Genomic DNA, 22,157 nt, shown 5'->3' on the forward strand with positions numbered 1-22,157 from the left:
TTTTTTTTTTTTTTTTTTTTTTTTTTTTTTTTTTTTTTTTTTTTTTTTTTGGATAAGCATTTCCTTCAGTACAATTGCTGCTGTTCAGACAATAAGAAGGACACTTCCACTCACTGGAACATGGGCTCCTAGGAAGAGCATTATGCAGATGGCCTTCAGTTTGGCCTCTTTGTTCTTGCAGATCATTATTTGTTGTATAGATTGTTTCTGCCATGTGTTTATCCTGGTGTAGTTTCTGACAGAGCTGTTGTTGTGCAGCAGGGCTGTGCACAGTGTGTTCATTCACGGGACAAGTCCCAGCTGTCAGTCGGTGGGGAAGGAGCTGCCCCTGATCTGTAGATGCTGGTCTGGCAGCGCCCTCTCCGTGTCCAGAGGGGTTCTCATCCCTCGTTCTGTGACGTTTTCAGTAGTGCTGGTCGTATTACCTGCAGTGTTCCTGGTACTCAGACCTCTGTACATGCATAACAGGGAGCTTCTCACCCAGGAAAAGAGAGTTTGAGAAGACAGGGCAGATGGTGCTGGTTGGCCATAGGGCATGACCAGCACTGGTGTGTAAGGGACTGGACCCTTTTATTTCCTTATTCCCCTGTTTTCCCACACTTGTGCTTCCTAAACCACATTGATTCCTCCCTTCCTCTTCCCTAAATATTCCATAGAACTCTTACCATCCCAAGTTGTTCTTTCTTGTACCTCCCAGTAGATGTTCAGGCCCTGCATGCAGTACCAGCCCCTCAGTCTGAGGTGCTATGAAGAGCTTTTCCATTTACTCACCCTCATGGCTCTCACCCATACTTGGACAGCCTGTATTTAGGTTCTCACTCCCACAGCTGATCCTCTCTGTGCCCTTGCATGTGAAGATGGATCTCTGCAACATGACCTAAACATTTTTCACCTTGTTAAGCATATTGGCTGTAAGATTTTTTTCCATATGTTGTGGACAGCAACAAGAGAAATGCGCCTCGAGTGCTCTTTGTTGACTTGCACTCTCTGTTTTGTGTTTCAGCGATTCCAGTTAAAACATTAAAGGAACTTCAGTGCCAACAGCATTTCATCTCCCCTGTCCTTCTACTGATAAAGGGAAAAAAACCCCACACATTTTTGTGAAATGCTGTCAAACTATAAGTATTCTTATGTCCGAGAGTAAGATTCCTTACTGAGCGATGTGAACTAAAAGCTGATTATTACAATATCTTTGAATTTGCTTTCTTTAAATCAGTGTATTTCATGACAGGGCTTTAACTTTTGCTTGATTTCTGCTTTAGAGTCTAAAATTTGTTGGGCAGTTCTCAATCTATTTTAACATTCCAAATTTTTATTAAATGTTTGCAAGTGTTTCTTTTTAAAATAAGCCTGCACTTTTAATGTAATAATATTAAGTATATCTATCCAAATTAGACCAAAGTGTCAACTTACCCTCAATTGTCCTAAAGAGATGTAGACATCCCTTTTCTTGTTTTCCCTCTCCAGAATTAGCTGGTAAGATGTTTGTTTCGAACACATAGCTTGCTGTTGTCAAAGTTTTCAGCAGGTGGGAAAATGAAGTGCAGCACATGTTGCTGCAAAACCCCAAGTATCTCTTCAGCTTCAGCAGATGTAGAGTGGGAAGAGTCAAGTAAATGAGAAATTGGTGCGATGAAATGAAATTTATGCCATATTTCAAATTTGGCATCATTGGTTATGGTCTGAAGTGAAACAAATGAAAACAGCAATCATGAAGTGAAAACTACTGCCCCGGAGTGTTTGAAGGTTCTGGAGTTATCTTAGTAAAGTTTTGTGGGGCTCTTTTTTTTTTGTTTGTTTGCTTTAAGGGAGGGATGTTTGTCTTCCTCAAGCTTTTCTTCCTCCATCTATTGCCTCTTATACTTTACCCACTTGTTTTCATGAATAATAAAAAGACGCCCCTGCTACAGACCATTAACTCTTGCTTAATTTTTTCTTGCATGTGCTTTCTTCTGCATGTTAATGGCATTGACCTGTGTGGTTTATGCAGTGCTGGGTACAGCTTGTTTGACTCTTGGCTCCGGTTGCCTGGAATCACTCGAATGCTGGTGTAGGAGAGGGAACACTCACAGTGATGGAGGAGCTGCTTAACCACCACCTTTACATTTCCACTTGCAAAGTTTCTAGAAAAACATCCCAATTTGGGTTAATAAATGCAGGAAGTAAGTTCAGTTATATGTTAACAGTCTAAGAAAAACAGAATAATGAAATTGTTGAGGTTGACTTTTTTCCTGGCTTTTCACATTTGTTCTGTGATATGTAGTAAGTATTGTGGTACATAATGCCTGCAACTCAATACAGAGTCTGAATTCATAAATATTTTATGCTTTATTAAGTCACCAGTTGTGATTATCTGCTGATCTAAGGGGTACACATCTGACTCTACACGTCAGAACTTGCCCAAGCTAGTCCTGCAGGCCTGTGGGAAAATCCTTAAAGGATTGTGTCAAAGATACACCACAAGCTTAAAAATAAATATTTGCTCCTCAAAAGGAATTAGCTTCTTTTCCAAGTTTGTTACTCACTGACTCATGCTCTAGTACACAATGCAGTGACCTCATCTTTACTGGATAGAGTTGAAACTGTTGGAATCATGTACATTAATTTCACCTCCATCAGACGCAAAAAACGTGAAAAAATACACCTGTATTCCTGTGCACAGTGTTTGGGTTTTTTTTTTAAACCTAGAAAGCTTTTGCTCAGAACACAGTGTGTTTGTCATTAAAACAGATGAAACTACTGTATGTAGAGTTGTGCCTACCTGTGTTTTTAAATTTATGTGGTAATGTCAGGAATGAAGCAGTTCAGTGTAAAGTAGTTCTAAACTCTAAGCAAATCCAAACTCTTTTTAAGGTTTAGCAGATAAACCTTTTATTTCAAACTTTATTTGCTATAGATCACTTGTTATATATCATTTGCTACAGATTACTTGTCATATGTTGCCTTTTTTGTGATGACTAAAAATTATTAAAAATAGCACTCAGGACTTTAAATTATCTAGGTTGTCAGCCAAATAATTTTTATGTATCTTAATTGTTGATTTTATATCTGAAAGTAATTACTGGTATAAAAACAGATCTTAATTTCTCAAAATTTAATACAATTCATTTACTCCGTGGTGTTTTAAACTTCTATTCAACCTGAAATAAGTGTGAGGTGTAGGTTTTGTACTTGTATTCCATAACTTGGACTGTCAGAAGAAAATCAATAAATAAGATTTATTCAGAGAATCTATAAAAGCTTTATCTGAGTTTTTTCAAAATTATTGATCACGTTTTAGATCTGACTGATGAAACTATGGTCCTGTAATACCTTATTTTATATGTATAACTTTGTAGTAGCAGTAGCTTTTTTTCAGCTCATCCCAGTGTCTGTCTGATTCTGTTAATCTCTGTGTGGAGGTTATTATCTAGAACTGTGCATTAAAGGCCTTGATGTTTTGGTTTTCTTATGTGCTTTTAGGTGAGTTGTGTAACCTCATAACGCTGGATGTAGCGCACAATCAGCTTGAACATCTTCCTGAAGAGATTGGAAGCTGCACACAGATCACCAACCTTGATTTGCAGCACAACGAGCTCTTGGACCTGCCAGAAACCATAGGTATGTGTAGAGGCTGTAGAAGAGAAAATAAATCACTATTTCAAAATATTCAATAAGAGGAATAAATTTAAGAATGAGTACTTGGTTGGTGACTGTAGAGTGGTGTTCAGTTTAAGGCAGCTTCACGCTTGAGAGTAAAAGCAAAGTGTGCTTCTTACCTTAAATGTTACCTTAAATTGTCTAAGAGTGAGAGTACAAGGAAAAAAATCCATCACTTCTTAATGTGTTCTGTGGTTATACATAAATGTCTGCTGGTTCTTTGTTCATTCTGTAATAAAACAGCATATAAAGAAATGAAATGCTTGAAGACGTAGTTGAAGTGTAATGCTTTGGCAGATAGTTTTAACATCTTTGGCTAAAAAAATAGAACTAAAATCATATATGTTTTAAATTAATTATGTATGTATTATGTTCTTTGGTAGAACATCTAAAAATCCTTCCAAGTCTACAAAGTTATCATGCTCTAATGCTATAGAGTCCAGGAGGTTTACAACTTACACTGGAAATAATGGACTAAACTAAACACTGTTTCAGAATCTGACATAGGATGAAGCAACAAAATATGACTTTTCCTATTTTACTAAGTCAATTTTAAACACGTCAGAAAAAGATGGCTGCTGTGATAAAAAAAGACAAAAAACAAGGACATCATGATTTTAACTGTCTTTGTCACCAGAACATACTCAGAAGAGTGAATGTTATCAGTTAAACACTATTTAATGTTGAACATCTCATTAATGTACTTGAACATATAGTAAAGTGAATGAGCAGAGCATGAGGAACCACTTAACAACACTCCAGCTTTTCTTCTAGCAGTGAATTATTGAGTGTGGAGTTACTGTTGCTTTTTGTTGAGAAAGTTTGACCTGAACACAGTTTTAAATTGATGATACATCCACTGAAACAAAGCTTTTTTCCTCAATTGATGGTATTTTCAAACTCTGGAGATCCCATTCCATCTGGAATTTGCATCTAACTTACGCAGTTCATAAGCACAGCCTTTATTTTTGCAGCTATTTTGTAAATCTAATTGAAAGTTGTTTACATGAAATTTATTGTAGTGTTCGTGTCGTATTTAGGAAGCAAGTTCTCTGGATAAACTGCTAATTATGGGAAAAAGTCTCTAAGCAAATGTGAGATTTCTGTTGTCAGGGATTAGAGACTACTGTTGTTGATTCTTGTGCATATAGTAGTACAATTTACTAAGTTGCTTAGTGACTGGCAGTCACTGATCTTCTCAGAGGACCAAAAAAAGTCTCAGTTGTAATACACTGCAAGACTGTGCTTACAGGGCAAGGTCTTTGGGTAGGAGAGGCAGTTAGGTAATTTGTTATGGATACAAAATTGCTCACTATGCAATCAAGATAGTTTGCACTCACCTATTTCTTCAGAAAGTTTTTGTAAGCTTAGGTGGTTTCTACTGAATCAGATTCATACCTGGTTGGACTGGATTTTTGCCTATTTCCTTTGTTTTGTTTTTCCCTTGCATTGTCTTCATAGTGTTTCGAAGTTACTTGTTTTTAAATGTATGTAGCTGTCTCTCAACATGCTTATCTGAGCTGAATATCAATGCTTTAGAGCTCAACAAACCACCAAAGACAGCTGAATAAGGGCAAGAGACAAGCAGTGAGCTGTGGTGTCATTAACCTTACCCTGGTTCAGTTTTTGCTCCACTGGAAAATGCCTCTTGTAAAAAGTACATTGAGAAAAAGTTAAGTATTTAAATAAAAACTTAAAATCAGAAATCAGTGTTTGTGCCAGGTGCAGTTCTTAAACAGAATTTAATACTGAAGGGAAAAACTTCAAGTTCCATCTTAAATGATAAGGATCAGCCTACATTTATGCATGTTGCAGAAAAGGCAGCCGTAGCCAGTTCAGCAACCTTGGCTTTATTTCTTAGTCATCACAGTTTTGGTTCAACATATTAAAGCAAGTTGTGGCATGATTTTTAGATTACAGCCTGCTTTGTGGTTAGGATTGTTCAGCAAGAAACTTTGAGTACTGAGAAAAACCCAGCGAGTCACTGGCGCGTGGCCGCCTGCGTGCGCAGCCGTGGGGTGGCCTTTCCAGCTTCTCCATCTCTCACTCCAGTTTCTCTCTTCCCTGCTCATGGATACCTGCCTGGTCTTTGGCACAACTGGCTTTCCTTGCTGCGTTTACACGCTTCCAGGTTTCAGGATGCTCACGGTATAAGTGCTACTAATGTTTCCCCAGTTCAGTCAGACTGCTGGGGGGTTGCAGACCAGGGACAAAAAAGACCAAGTACATTTGCTCGTTATCAATATTTAATGTTCTGTGAGCCTATGAGCCTCCTGTTATGGACCAGACTTTCCATTACTGCCAGGTTTGTCCCCTCCTCCCCCGCTGATACCCTTTTGATGGAGGCCTCTTTTTTTTCTTGGGGGGTTGCTTTTGTCATGCTGCTTTGAAAATCGAACAGCCCTTCTCTATTTCTTTCTCCCCACAAAAAGGACCCCTTCCTTCATCTCCCTCTTAAAGTCACTGCTGGACTAACTGTGGTTTTGCAACAGAAAGATTTCTGCATCTGCCAAATGAAAAAAAAGAAAAAGCTTGTTTTCTGACTAGCAGAGTGTACTGAAATGTGCCGGAGCTGAAGGGACGTTGAGGGTGACATGCAGGGGAGTGGCAGGGAAGGGATTATGCATCAGCAATGATTACAGAGGTAGCAGAGCCAATATACCCACTCTGTAAAAATACCGAGTTCTTGTTTCAACTAATGCTGTAGAAGCACACTTTTATGCAGTAACAAATGTCGATTTTAGATATTAGTTGTCAGGAAGTGACCTAATGTCTTGCTTTATAGATACTGGCTTAATACATTCATATCTGTATTTCTCTTGATTGAAAATTGTAAAGTACCTTTTATATTAGATCACTTCCTGTAAGAAAAATGAGCTTTGTGGAACTGCTTAGCACATTCCAAGAGTCTCAAGTCTAGAATCAAAATCATAGTGGGATCTTAGCTGTTTAGTGTTTTAATTGTAGATTGTGACCCCCTGTATTGTGGTATTTTTTTTCCTTTTGATGGGTGGTGGAATTATTATCTACTTTTATTTACACAGTGTCTTATCTCTGTATACTTAGCTGGCACACTAATATTCCCAAAAGATCTATAAAAGAAGGTGAAGAACATACAATTTATATTAAAGTTATTGGACTTCTGAGGCAAAAAACAAATTTTGGATAGAGTAAAATGTTTCTTAGGATTACAAGCTAGTTTAGATAATTTTGTTCTGCAAATACTGCATTGTGAGTGTTTCCTGTTTGAACTTTTAATTTTACCATTCTGTACAAATGTGTTCACAATTTCTTACTTAAAAGAGCAGAAACACTAATTGAGAAGGAATTACAGCTTTGAAAAAAAATAGATTCTTCATCTGCTTTGTAATTTTCTAGTTTTGTGTGTTTACATGTGCAGTTTGATTATAGTCAAATGTTCCATATTCACGGACATTTAAGGCAACAAACATTTTAATAAGAAAAAGAATAGTCAGTTGTAAATGTTCCAAAATTATACTTTAAAAGCACAAAAAATTCTGTCACTGGACACACTTTCCAGTGTCTGATGTAGCACTGTTCCTAAGAGATGGTTAGGAAAATGAGAGGCATATTTACAGCACTGCACTACACTCCTGCCTTTCGCTGTGGCACATCAGCTCAGAAGCTGAAAGCACAGCTCTCACAAAAGCAAATATGATGTGGAGTAGCTTTACCTTTCCTTGCTGGTTGAAACTGTGCTCCAGACGAGGCTTTTAACAAGTTTATCCCCAGTGTACCTCTGAGGGAACTGGAGTGCTTTTTAAACATACAGTTGATAATACGTGAAGCATTGTTGACCAGAACCAGATGCATGTAATTGGTACAGCTCAGGTTGTACAAAATGTGGTTGAGAGCTCTAAGTCCCTAGAAGTGAAGATACTTCTGCAGAAATGTGGAACTGCTTTAAAATGGTATTTCAAATTGGGCAGGCTTAGCGAAAACAGGAGTCTTATTCTGAAATGCCCGAGCACCTGCAACTCCCTCAGTGCTCAGGGGCGACGTTCATACATGACTGATGGGTTTGATGTTGTTAATTACCACTGTTGTGATGGAGCAGAGTGCACAGGCTCCTTCTCCAGCTTTCATGGCAATATCCATATTCTTAACATTTGAGCACATGACCTTGAGCTTTGGTGTGTGAACACTCCGTACTTTGAAGCATTAAGCCTTTTTCCATAGGCTCACATTGGGAGATCTGATCAGCGTTCAGTGCTTTGTCTGTGGTTTGTTCTTGGACTGTGCTGTTAATGAATCATCTTTAATTGGATTCTGCTAGTATTGGGCAATTGCAATAAGCTCAGCCTTTTATTTTTCTGAAAGCAGTGGCTCCCACTGTTATACTCTAATTTTGCTGTTAATATAAGCCTTGTCTAGTTCTCGTGGTGGGCTCAAAAGGAAAGAAGCTTCTGGTTCTTGTTACCTTCAATTCTAGAATTAGTAGCTGTAAAGTAGTGAGATTGACTGGAAAACCGCAAGTGGCAGGAGAGGGTAAGTGGGAAGTGACTGCTCCCTGCATCCTCCAAGATAGGAAGGCAGGGATGAGGCAAAGCTGTGGGTTGGTGACCTCACACTGGTGAAAAGCAGAGACTGCGATGGGTGGGGAACATCTGGGTCTCAGTGTTTGCACAGGTTGCTGTAGATGATAAAAGCTCTCGGGGTGATGTGGCAGTTATGGAGAAGAAAAGTATAACATTTGGGAAATTCTGAATTTTTAATTCTTAGGTTGGGAATTCACTGAGCCACACGCTGCTGTATCTTCCCCCAGCTCTTGAGGAAGTTTTGGGATGTCCTTTCCCCTTTCCTTAGGTTCTTCTCTTGGTATCTGGTGTTTGGCAGCATTTTTTTTTTTTTTTACTGGAGGGAAGATACTAAGTGAAATGCTGGTCTACATACAATAATTCTCACATTCCTTAATTAGCTAAAATTATAAATGTATATTTATGTGTCATACATTTTATATACTTGCTTTATATAGGAGAGCTGACTTAAAAAATTAAACACATCTTTCACTTGGGAAAGGTTAATGTTTTTACTGCATTGCCAGTTAGGTATAAACTGCTCTTATAATGTGATTTACATTTATATAAATCTTTAATTTCACATAAAGACTTTAAATAGTAATTTGAAAAGAAAAAAAAGACTGCCAATGAAAAATAAATTTCAGTTGCTTTGTGTCACTGCATGCAGGATGACTTAAGTAAAACGCAACACTTCCATTGATAGCCCAAAATAAGGTCCAACTGTTACTTTTGACTGTGTTGCAGTATGAAGTGTTTTTGTATTTTTGTATCATTTTCAGCTAATTATAACTTCCCTTTTTTTTTTTTTCATTGATACATCTCCAATGCAAAGACAGTGCAGTTAAATACATATGTATTGTTTTCTTTAAAGGTCAAGCTAGCTTCTACTGACTTATTAATTCTGAGTTTATTGATTCAATGTGTATCTATGAAAATATTTTTTATTTTGTGTTTTTGTTGGATATTCTTCCTGGTAAGATTAGGATGGGGACAGCTTATTTTAGTGAATGTATGTACCATCACATGGTAATTAGATGCAGAGACCAGTGTGTACAGATATATTGTAACTGCAGCTCAGCATTTTCAGAGTGATTTGTATACTGCAGAAAGAAAAAGCCTACGATCTTATTTTCTTTATGTGAGAAGAAGGCACAAGGGAAGAGTGATTCAAGGGAACACATCAGAATTGAGGCAAGCAGGTCTGTGAACTACAGGCATTTTGATGCACGCATATTAAATGAATTTAAAGTTGAATTTTCATTGCTTAGACAGTTTCAGTAACACATCAGTGTTTCTGAAAGAGTTTGTGCTCTGAAGCCTTGTGCAGGTGTTGTGTGCGTTGCGTGTCAGGGACTTGAACCTTTCTCGCTCAAGTTTTACAAGTGTCTTGTGTGCACCTTTCACACTTATGCAGTCAGCAATGTCACAGTCTTGAATCAGGGCTGGAAAATAACTGGCTGCTGATACGGTCACGCTTTAGCCCTAATCTTGAAATAATGAGGGAAGGCTTGTCTTTGGATGACGCTGTTAGACTGAAAATAGAGAGAACTCTGCTCTCTTCAGATGGCATTTAAACTAGTAGGGGTGATAGGGAGTAATTTAAAATTCATGTTAAATAGCTTTCTAACAGATAACATCTTTATGAGAATTCCTAGAATTTGTGTAGGGAGGATAATGCTCTTTGGTTTGAGCAAGGCAAAAAACGATGGACCCTGCTGACCTTGGTAATTTGTGAGTCTGAATCTGCCTCCTACACTGGCCTCGTATATCAGGGGGTGAAAAGAAAAATTAAAATATGCTAAAAGCCACTTTACTGCTAAAACAGTAAAATTAAGCCTAATTTTGCTTTGTGTTTAACTATACTTTTGCATTTGGAAGAGTATAATTACATTTCATGCTTTGGCTTTAGTAATTGATAGCAATGATCAGGAGGGTTTCTCTTCTCTTCTGCAGTTTTCCTGAAAAGTGTTTGCCCTCCCAGCCTCCCTTCTGTCACCATTCACTGTTTCCCCTAAGCATCAGCCTGTAGTCAGAGCATATTAAAAATTAGGAATGTAGGGACTGTAGAAAGGATTTGATCTCTCTCAGATGATGATTGGTGACACGAGTTTAAACTCATACAAACCTCTAGGCTTCAGTTTAGGCAGGAGTTGCCCCCAGATCAGATGAATGATGATCATGTGATTTTGTTCTCCTTTCCTCTGCAACAAGATCACTGAGATCCCTTTTGGGGTGTCTTGTTGGACCAGTCACTTAGTGCTTTTGCCGTGTTGGACACTGGCAGACCCTCATCTTTGCTTGTGGAATGCAGCTGAAGGTTAAAGCACTTTATCTGAAGCCTTTGGTTTTACTCTACAGCTATCAGGGGAACCAGTTTGCTTTCTGATAAGAGATTAGATTAAACATGCCAACAGCTCCTTTCACCTAAAAATCTGCAAAACACTTAAAGAGTTGTCACAGAGTATGGCTGACATCTGGAAAAACTAGTATAGAGCAAGTACAAAGTGTGGTGCAGGCACCTCCTGACTCACAGCTATTTTAGACTAGGAGCACTGCTGAAGTATTTGAATGTAGTGTTTAATCTTTGTCCATAGCTGGCCACGTCTAGCTTGTCTCTCCTGTACAATTTGAAATTCTTTTAAGGCCTGTGGGCCCCACTTCCTTTGCAATATACTCATTGAAGTTCTTTGGGCTTTTTCTTTCATATTGTCATCTTTATTATTCTCACTACAAGATTAATGCCATGTGGTGTATTAAATTTAATTCATGTATGTTTACGGGTTTTTTTAAAGTGACAGTAGGTTTAATTTAAAAAAAAAAAGGCAAACAACTTTTAATTATTTTTGGCTGTACATCTTACTTTCTATTTGTTAAAAATGACACCTGGTATCTTTGGTATGCAAACCAGCAGTTTCTCTTCGTTAAAAGGAGATCCTCAGTGAATTAAATGAGTGGCGCTCTGTGAAGTAACCTTTGGTCACGTTAAACATGTTCTTTAGTAGGTGGCTACTCAGTGTGAGTCAAGTTGAATCAAATCAAAATCTAAGAATATTTATAGAATTTAGACCATCAGAAATAATAGTGCCATGTTGTGTGAAGCAAGTTCTTGCAGTTTTCTGTTGCATGATGAGATTCATTTATACTTTCGATTATGATCCTATGGAGTTTTGATGTGCACAACTCTTGTGAGTGCAGTTTACGTTTTCAATGCTACCTGCAGAAGTTTTCTCTAGAGAACAGATTTTTAATTGAGCTGATGCTTTTGGTTTATTTAGAAGAAAGCAACTGATCCCGATAGCAAACTAGCTCAGTGAACTAAGTTCTATGAAACAGACTAATTATTCCATATTTAGTAATGTAAAAAATGCTGCAGTAACATTTCACAATGGTAATGACCCTTCATCTAAGGATTGGGAATTTGGAGGATTATTTTAACTAAGGGAGGGAAAGGAAGAGGTGTGGTGAACCTCAGAAGAGGAGAGCATTTGTCACTCCCCTTAGAACCACTGGTGGGACTTTGGATTAGGAATTTGTATTTCTTTGTTATTCAACATTCCAATTTTGTTTTCTCTTGATTTTGAAATATTCAAAAAAGAGATATGTTATTTCTACTTGGTGAACCACTTTGGGAGGTCTTTCAAAATGTGTGTTTTTTTAAGTGTGGTTTCCTGCTTTATTTCCAGCCTTCTCTTTGTTTTGGGATTTTCAAACACCTGTCTTTCCTTTGACTATTGTTTTTGAGGTACCTTTAATAAAGAATTTAATTTAAACCATCTATTTGGAGTCCCTTTTATAGTAGTAGTGTTTGATTTAATGTTTCTGGATTTGCATGCTTCCAAATATTTATAATTAATTTCTGTGTAAATGAAACAGCTAATCCTGAGAGAGGCATTCAGTCACTCCAGTGAAGGGATTGTGAATTCTGTGCTTAGGTTGCTGCACACCTGAGAGCTGGGCCAAGTGGAACCTGCTGTTGGGTGTTAGTACTCTGCTGGTGAGAAAATGGACTGGAAACAAGGTGTCTGTGTGAAACCTGATTCCCAAGAGTGACTGTTCACACCAGAAGTTGAACTAAAACAATTTTTCAGTGACTGTCTTAGGCCTGGTGTGAGTTTAGGGCTTAGTCAGGCTTGACTATCTTATTTTTAGAAGTACCAATGAATAAGGCAGTTGAGTTTACAAGGTTTTTTGTAATGAGCTCTCTAAGAAAATAAGTTGGAAGGGGTTTTACTTTTTGCTTTTCCTGCTCGTAGCTGCTTTTGGCTTGTGGTTATCAAACTGTCATGTTGATGAACATCTAGTTCTGTGTTTTCTGAGTCACTACCTGCAAGGGGATGTTTTAAAGGAGCTGCTGAGGTACGGCTTTAGTGACAAAAGTACATCTGCAAGTGATCCTGATGACAGTCTGACTGAGTTGATCATGATCAGTTGTTTCCTTCTGTGCTTGTTTTCTTAGCCTTAACCTGACAGCAGAGTACCTAATGTGGTGCCATCTCAGAAACCAGTAGCTGAGCTGGAAATGATGGAGATGAGTGCAGGCACTGTAAAGCAGCTCCAAAGATGAGTATCAACTAGGTAACCCTGAGCTCAGGGAGCTGTAAATGGGATCACTTGATGCATAAGGTGTGCTATTTAGCAACTTGTGACAGTGTCTGCTGTAAAACAGAGTTTGTCACTTGGTCTTTGTGTTATCCAGCTGACCAGCAGCTGGCCTGTGGACCATGGAGCAAAGTATTAATATCATTGTTCCAAGCATTCATTAAAAAAAAAGAAAGTAAAGTTTTTGAAGTAAAGTTCAACACACTGAACAGAGGGAAGAATTCTAAGGGTCATCCTGTTTTGTGAAGACGAAACTAAGATTTGTCTTGTCCAGCTTGTGAAGATTAAAAAATAAGGATTTCTCACTGCATCCCCAATGAGGTGTGAATATGAACCCTGAGGATAAAAGTGTATGAATCTTGTTGACAGAAGATTATATGGTAATAAATTGGTTATAAATAAATTCTGGCTTGAAATGAGAAGGTGGCCCATGCTGCCTCCATCAGCTGGGTGCTCCTTCCAGGAGCAGTGGGAGAGGTGCTACTTGATGAAGCTTTGACTGAAATCTTACTGGTTTTGTTCTCAGGAACTGACTGGATTTAGTGTGGTGTGTAAAACAGTCATGAGGAATGTGGTGCACACAGGTTGTGTCTTCTGTTATGCCTCTGCATGCCTTTCCCATGGAGGAGAAAGATAACTAGTAGAGAAACAGTGATAAAGTTCTATTAAGAAATGCTGCTTATGATAAGGAAAAAATACTGGGAGCTGCTATTTATGCCTCCTTTCTGATAATGTCATGAGGATAGCCAGCATGTGTCATTCTCTCCTGGAAAATTATGGTACATTTTGACTCTCTCTAATGGCTGCCTTGTTTAATTTTTCTGAAATGCCACATTGCTGGTAGGAAGGGAGCCATATACATACAACCTGTGCTCGCAATCTGGGAACTGGCATAGCAATGTTGTATTGCTAAGCAACAGTTGGCATCATGCTGTCTACTTCCCTGCTCATTCTTTTTGCCTGGAAAAACCCAGATCAGCATCTAGCTCAAAGTTTAAGTAGTGAAAAAACAGTAGTAGGTTGATGTCTTATTTTGTGTAAAGTTTGCTATTAATCTTTTAGTAAAGCATTAAATAACGATTCAGAGAAATACAGTCAGGATGTGATTTGTTCATCCCTAGGATGGAAAATCCTAGTGATCTTGGTGCCTTGAATTGGGATGTTTGTCGTGTGAAATGAGGCCTATTTTCTATAGGAATGCCAGATCTCACAAATATGGCATGAACTAGCTCAGTTACATACTAATGTGCATCTTTGTACTAGTGGATTGTAGCATCAGAATAGGTCTTAATTATTCTCTTTAGTGCGTATATACATTGTAGGATTTAACATGAAAAGATGAAGATTTGTGTACTGGACAATATTGATAGTCCTGGATTTTAAATGTGGCTTTTTTTTGATTAAGTGAGGACTTTCTTTGTTGCTTCTGCAAAAGTTAATTGTACACTTACATAGAAAAAAAGCACTTGAAATATAAATAAAAATCCTAATAGGAGATACTACTAGTTAAGTAATGCTGGGTCGCTACCTTTTTTGACTTTTGTTTATTTACTGATGGTACTAAGTAAAATTTGTTGCCACGCTTGTTAGCTAAATGTCAGATAAGCACTGAAAATTTATCCTCTTTTCTTTCCTACTTTGTAAGATGTAGATAATTTTTGTGCTATACAAGGGTTTTTGTGGGTTTTGGGCCCCCTCTCCCCCCTCCCCCCAGTAGTTTGGGAAGGGGGTGTTAGTTTTTCTGGGTTTTTAATGGGGTTTTGTTTGTTTGTTTTTGTTTTAGGGGGTTGTTTGTTTAGTTTGGTTTTGTTTTAATTTTTTTATTTTCACTGCTCTTGTGACTCTTCATTTTTGTAACTACAGCAAATCATACAGCATTCTCAATTTCCAGTTTTTATTAACTACATTCCCAACTCTTTGTTGATGTTGGGACATTTTTAAAGTATATTTTGACCAAGCTCAGGAAAGAGATATTTTGCTACTTGCTTTATTGAAAATTTTCCTCTGTCTAGCAGACATACACTACATTTACTTCTTCCTTTGCTGTGTTCCAATAACTTTTGTGTAAGTACATATGCCTAGACATTAATACAGCCTTCATTTAATGAGTAGTTAGACTGTACATATTAAGATCCTTCATATTTCAAAATTATTTCGGGTTATTCATGCTGCTGTTTGTTAAATCTTATATTTATTTTCTAATGTGTCTGTCTGGTACTTCAATTTGCAGAACAAACATGTTGTGCCATGAGTGGTTGTAAAAGTGAGTGTAAAATAGCAAATGTTTTGCAAGGAACTGATTGTGTGAACGTTTTCCCAAGCTCCAGTGGTGTGAATTACACATTACAGACGAGTTACAAATTACAGACACCTTTTCTGACTGTAGGGATGAGCCAGAAGACAAGTTTCTTTGTACTGTTTGCCAGCTGACTTTTCAGTGAAGTTCAAGGTCTTATTACCTGCAGGAGAAGCTAAATGCCCCAGTACCCTATAGTTCAACAACATCCTTAAGCAGTTGATTTTGGTCTGTGGCGCTTCTTAGATGGTAAAGGCTGGGGCTAAAGGGAGCTTCAGATGGGAAATTTTCAAGTTGCAATTCCCTCAAGGTTTTTTTTTTCCCTGACAGAAAGACATACCAACCAGGACCATCAGCCTGGCAATATTCAAAAATATTTTTACGTGCATATTGTCCAGTTTTTTGCAAACTTCCTCCAGACTTTTCCTTCAGTATCGCTCAGAAAACCTGGAAGTTTTGGGTTTTTTCTTATCACTTTTTAAAAACTTTGTTGCTGCTGGAGGATGGTAAAGGTTTGGTGTTTTTTTTTTTTCCCCTGTACAGGAAATTGTTTTGCCAGGGCCTGAGCTGTATGATGCATGCCCAAGTTCTGGTAATATGAGTCATGGCATTGAATGATACTATCCGTAATTGGAAAAAGTCATTTTGGGGACATCTGGAAAATGATAGCCTGTTTTGTTGGTAGAAAGATCAGGGTAGAGAAGGACTTCTACAAGCCTTGCTTGGTTGCTGTATTATGCACAGCTTCAGAAGAATATTTAATGTGCACAGTCTACTTCTGCACGGTTGACTTCAGCATTGGAAAGCACTGGAATCCATGTATTTCTTTGTTTTGGGATAATAATTCCCTTCCACCATATGAAATTTTGAAATGTAGAGTTTGAGACAACAGAAGAATTAGAAGTCAAACCTTGCCCCTGTGTGATTCTAACAATATATTAATACCTGTTTTCTGCCTATAGGAAATCTGTCCAGTCTAAGTCGTCTTGGCCTGAGGTACAATAGGCTGTCAGCAATTCCGAAGTCTTTAGCAAAATGCAGTGAACTTGATGAACTGAACTTGGAGAACAACAACATTTCTACTTTGCCAGAGGTGAGAATTAAAAGGAGTGGACTGGGGAGGAAATGCTGCTGTAGGGCATCGGTGTTTTGTAAAGGGAGTGGAACATGTGAAGTGATTTTTGTCTTGCATCCTAACTCTGAGGGAATACCCCTTGTTTTAATCTACATGTGTGTAAGGTGAATCACTGCAATTCTGTACATATTAGATAAATCAAAGTAGCATGGAAGAATTAATGTCATACAACTTCGGTTAAAACTGAGAGCTACGTGAGATTGTATTTGCTGTCCTGTCTCTTCAGAGAACCTTAAGTAGTAAGTCCAGGTTCCCCCCAGTCAGCTACATAAGTGTTTCTCAGTGTTTCTGTTTTATGAAGCATTAGTGCCTGGAAATAATTGCCCTGAGAACAGAAAAAAAGATTGATGTGATTGTTTCTTATTTTGGATATTTTTTCCATTTCTTTAGAACCTTTTAAAATGAAGATTTCAGGACACAACATAAAGTTTATTGTCTCTTTGGTTTTAATGATGGTCCAAACTGCTTTCCTAAACTGTCATCCCCACACTCCAAAGTTGTATAAATTACTAGGATAAAATTAATTAAATGGTTGTCTAAAGATGGGCTTAGGGAACTACATAGAAAAAAACCCAAAATGCATTTGGAGTTAGACAAAATACTTTTAGTAATTAAGTGCAGTGGGTGACTACTTTCCTTCAGATAAATTTCTGAACTCAGCAATGATAGACTGAAAACAGGGAATTTAATAAGTATTTGGGCAACACTGTAATTTAAGGAAATGCTACTGAGTGAAAGCAACCAGGCTGCTTTTAAGATGAGAGCTGAGCTAGCCCACCCCACCCAGAGGTGTTATAAAAACAACGATGGTATAATTACAGAAAGCTAATGTGAGGGAAGATTACTTGCTTTAAAATACGTTCAGTCGCAGTACAAACCTCTTTGTGACTGTGCTGCCTTCCTCGGGTATATTTGCCAACAATACGTTAACACTTAAGCTGCTACCTTGCACAAGTGCGTAGTTTATACTGTAATCTGTTTAAAATAAAACATGCTGTGCTATAAGACAAAGAACTGTACTTTTAGAAGAAATTTCTGAATTTCAAAACATAGCTGAAGCCGCTGACACAATGACTAATAAATATTTTATCTTAAAAGGATGGGCTGGGAGAAGGCAGCGCTGCCACAGCTCTCATAGATGTAAGAGCATTGTTCTCTTTGTACTGCCAAAGCTCTCTTGCTTCTCTTCAAATGTGTTTAATTACTCTAGGCTATTACAGTGTATTAGCTAACATATTTTTGATATTTTTTTGGTATGCAAGCAGACTTCAAAAATGGCTTTTTTAAATGCCAAGATCCATTTGGAGCAATAAAGTGTGTTAGTAACAGAGCTCAGGGACTGCCTAACCCTAGGAAAAAGAATATCTGTTAATTAAAGTATAGGTAGAGGCAATATTTCTTAATCAAAGATTATACTAGCTAATGATTAGGTTAGATTAATACTGATTTGAAGATCCATTATTTTGTCTGTAGAGGGAAAAGTGCTTCACTGATACTTGCTGAGATGTCCCCAGTGTCTAAAGTTTTAGCCATGACATGTAGACAAGTCCCTATTTGATCCTGTTTCATTACATTCATTAACATTAATGTTAATAAACTATTTATAAAAGTAGCCAAAGCTTTCCTGGTGAAACAGCAAATCCATGTGTTGCAGTGAATGTAGCACTCAAATTGCAATCCAGAAATACTGACATTAGGAATATGGTTGGAATCATTATCTTATTACCACTCATTCCTGATTGCAGATGTTGCATTATTTATGGTATGTAATGCCGTGCATAAATCTCCAATTTCTGTAATACTTAATCAAATAGGCCCAAATTCAAGTTGGTGTAGTAATAAGCAAAGGTGGCACTTCAGCAGTAATTTAAATCTCATTATTCATCTCCACAGTTCCAGCAACGTGCTTGGCACGTACCTAACAGATAAACTGAGATATGCACTGCTGAGATTTCAGAATCTAATTAGATTGCAAAGAGAAATGAAACTCCTGGATTCAGTGGACAACCAGTGTAATTCCAGGCTTCTTGCTTTTCATTTCTTAAGGGGGAGGGGGAGATGGAGTACTAAATACTTAGGAATATTTTATAAACAGGAAGAAAACATGGAATTTTCAAAGTATTCCCATTCTTTTTGTCTGTTCTGTCTGATTATCTGAAACTGTTGTGGCCTGACAAGAAACTTCTACCAGTTGTGATCACCATATGGATTTTTATTAAATTAAAGATTCGTACTGGAAGTGTCAAAGGCCTGTTGTGGAAGGCAGTGCATGAGGCTGATACATCTTTGGGCCCCGCTCTCAGCCGTGGTGTCAGAACTGGGTGAGCAGCAGGTGGGCAGCATTTGCCCGAGCTGGGACTGCTGCTCGGGATGGACACGCTGTCCCTGCACTCCTGTAGCGATGTGTCATTATAAAGATTTCTTTCAGAGGGCAAAAGAGTTCCCAAATCTCCTAAACTTGTGCTTTTAAATGTGATATGTTTCCTTTTTTTTGTTTCTGTCAATTTGCAAGGAGGAAGGGGGAAATAAGGTAACGGCTGGTGACTGTGAGCAGAGACTGTTGCTGATGGCAGTTTTATCAAATTTAACGCTGGTTTGTGTGTTGCAACATTTACTTAGGGGATGGAATTGAGGGGGGAAAAACATTTCTAATTAGACCCATAAGGGAAGTGAGATGTATTCAAATAAATCTGTCCTAAGTTCCTGGGTGGTTTTCTTCTTTCTACAGGGTCTTTTATCCAGCCTTGTCAAACTGACTAGTTTAACACTGGCCAGGAACTGCTTCCAGTCCTATCCTGTGGGTGGCCCGTCCCAGTTCTCCACAATCTACTCTCTCAATATGGAGCACAACCGCATCAATAAAATCCCCTTTGGAATTTTCTCTAGAGCTAAAGTATTAAGTAAGCTGAACATGAAGGTGAGGCACAGAAACATGCTACTGTGTAAAATCAATGAGGAACACTGTTTGCTGCTCCGTGAATTCTGGCAGACCTAATGATATAAGGAATAAATTTATCGCGCTGAACTAGATGCTGCTGCTGTCACGTACAGAAACAATTCTGTATTAGTCAAATATTGTACTATCAAGATGTTATTACTTTGTCTTTATGCTTTTTAGTTAAGATTTTGTCACATTTGCTTGAGTTTGAGCAATGAAAATAAGAAAGTTGGTTGCAAGGTCCTTGAATATTCATGAGGGACACAAGCATGTAGATAAGTTTATTTCTCCCTCACACACTGTTACAGTTTAGATTATAAACAAAATGATGTAAAATATTTTTTCATGTATTTTTCAAAACTTAAGTTTGGAGACTTTGGGCAGTAGTTGCAGAGAACAGCAAAAGAACTTTTAAAATGTGCTATGTAGAGTGAAGAGAAGTAGGGAAAAGAGATGGTGTTTTTCTATGAATAGGTTTATTTCAAGTTCTGAAATTATTTTAAAAAGGAAATGTTTGAGCAGTAGGTAAGTTCAGCTACTGTTTTAGAATATAGTTTGACACAAATGGAGTCTCAATTTGCATTGGCTGTTTTTTATCACGTACCCATTTGTAACTTTGCCTGTTTATGAGGACTTTGTATGAGCATTTTTTAAAAAGATTACGTTATGTCGGGTCTAGATCAAGTATTACAGCAACATGTTGAGCAGTAAGATGTTCAAATTAATTTCAGATGCTTTTACTCTGAGCCATTTAGGTTTAGGGTTTTATTTTGGTGGGGGGAGAGTTTTTGTTTGTTTGTTTGTTTGTTTTTGGTTTTTTTTGGTCTGTTGATTATGATGGTATTTTTTGGTGGTGTTGTTTTTTCTTTTCATTGGTTTGTTTGGGTTTTTTTGTTTTATAACTCCCTATATTTTTAGGATTGAAGCATTGCTGATAGCACCTTTGTAACTTATGGAGGATTTTCTGTTCTTTCTTTTTTTCCCCCCACCCTCCATTGTATTCAGCAAAAATAGGACGAAAATTGTTGTAACCACTGGGATGCATACAATCTTGAGAATATTGTACTTTTAATTTTTCCACTTCAGTCCATATCAGTAACAGAGAGTCAGTTTTGTAGCTCTAGGTTGGTACTGCTTATGTTTGGAGGAATTTGAAAAAAAACCTGGCCAATTATCAATGTATTCTTCTGATTTAATTATCGACTATGTTGTTACGAAGTCTTTTTGTAAGCAGCTTGTTAAATCTCTTGCCAACTTCTTGCAAGCACAGACCTTAAGTGTTTGATATGTTGAATCACAGGACAATCAGCTGACCTCTCTCCCCTTGGACTTCGGGACTTGGACTAGTATGGTAGAACTGAACTTAGCGACTAATCAGCTCACAAAAATCCCTGAGGATGTATCTGGGCTTGTTTCTCTTGAGGTGAGAAGAGTGTAAACTAACAGCTAAGTGAATCTCTCAAAATAGGCATTCTTTGCTTCAGGTTTAAGTTATATTACTTTTGGGTCAAATAAAACCAAATAAATGTGTATGTGTGCTACTTAATCTGCTGTTGCATGTGTTTATGGCTGTCATCAACAGCTTTTTGAATGTTGTTCTTTAAGCTCTAGATGAGTGTCTGTGCATAAACAACTAAGCACAGATATATTTTTAGCTATGTAGAAAGAAAATCTTCCTCAACAGAAAGTTAGTTTTGTAAATGCAAGGGCACTGAACTTGGTTCAGTTCCTGGAGACCAGCATGGAAGCAGCAGGGATCAGAAAAACATAATGAAATAGTCTACAGCCAGATTCAAGACAATCCGTGTCTCGAATGTGGTGCTTTGAACCTTGTAGGCAGCCAGGTGGGAATTCTCAGCCTTTGAGAGGGAAGAGCTTGTAGCTTGAAGCTGTGAACTACACCTGTTGTGTCCCCTCATCCTGTTTCCCAAGGTACCATCAGCAGAGACAAATTAATTGCCTTGGAGGGACATAAAGGTAGAGGTACTTGTTTGGGCAGTTGAGGGGACTTTGTAGTCTCCATGAGTTGCTGGGAAAAGTCTGGTAAAGAACAATAACAAATGGCATGTTTGAGATTGTGAATTTCCAGTGTGACTTCTGCTGTAAATGTTTAATTATTCCTGTAGTTTGGGGAAAAATTATATGACAGAGTAACAGCTATTTAATGGCCGAGTTCCCTTTTAAGTTAAGGCTGTGGTTGATGTGACTGGGAAGTTAGTAACCTAACAACTGGATTTGCTGGTGGTCTGTCTGCTGCTGAAGCTGGAGAACTGCATGGTCTGCAGATCCATTGCCACTGTAATTAAAGAACCAAATACAAAGAGCTATTTGGGCAGTGTTTACACAAAAGGGAAGGTTCCCACAGCAGTGCTAAGTCAGCTGCTTTGCACGTAGGTAATATTTTCTGTTCCTGCCTTTGTTTCTTGTACGTGATTAAGACATTACTATTCTTACCATTCTGTGTATATCGTAGTGCATAAAGGAAGGTCACCGAAATGCTGCTTGTGCTAATGCTTTGGCTTTTTTTCATTTTGATTTTCGCTTTGATTTGAACCTTGTTTCTGTTGTGTTCCTGCCTTTGGTGTTTTCATGTTACGTGAAGCCAGTGAGAGTTGGGACAGGCATTTACAACCTTGGCTGGCTGTGTGTGGCTGGGACCAGGGTCCACACTGGCTGCCCTTTCACATGCTCGTGTTTCGATGTGCCTTCTTAAATAACTAGATATTAGCATTGGTTTATCAGTAATTAATTACCTGATTACTTGCTGTGCTGAGGCTTGGTTACTTCTAAGAACTGCAGGACTTCTTGGGAGAAAAAATGGTATATTAGTGTAACCCCCTGTTAACTTGCCTGTGGAATAATGAATAACTCTGTTAATTGACGCTGTAAATAGGAATACATTTCTTGAACCTGAGGTATTTATAATTCAAGGAGGATAAAAAAAAGAGGATAAAAAAAGGAGGATAAAAACAAGAGGATAGCATTGTAGTAGGGGTGGGTGTGTGATAG

General features: G+C 38.0%; 1 protein-coding gene across 4 annotated transcripts in view; it reads left to right on the forward strand.

Annotated features, from left to right (window-relative positions):
• The window catches only part of SHOC2 (SHOC2 leucine rich repeat scaffold protein), a 65,862-nt gene that overhangs the window by 35,965 nt on the left and 7,740 nt on the right, over positions 1–22,157 (forward strand). For all 4 annotated transcript variants that reach the window (XM_027885751.1, XM_027885747.1, XM_027885749.1 and 1 more), the window contains exons 3-6: positions 3,463–3,600; positions 16,038–16,168; positions 18,939–19,127; positions 20,449–20,571. In XM_027885751.1, coding sequence (XP_027741552.1) covers positions 3,463–3,600; positions 16,038–16,168; positions 18,939–19,127; positions 20,449–20,571 — 581 coding nt within the window. The remainder of the gene's footprint in view (positions 1–3,462; positions 3,601–16,037; positions 16,169–18,938; positions 19,128–20,448; positions 20,572–22,157) is intronic.

This window comes from Empidonax traillii, unplaced genomic scaffold (genome assembly GCF_003031625.1).
Source record: "Empidonax traillii isolate 1590-97213 ecotype Southwest subspecies unplaced genomic scaffold, ASM303162v1 scaffold171:size1303362, whole genome shotgun sequence".
NCBI classification, from domain to species: Eukaryota; Metazoa; Chordata; class Aves; order Passeriformes; family Tyrannidae; genus Empidonax; species Empidonax traillii.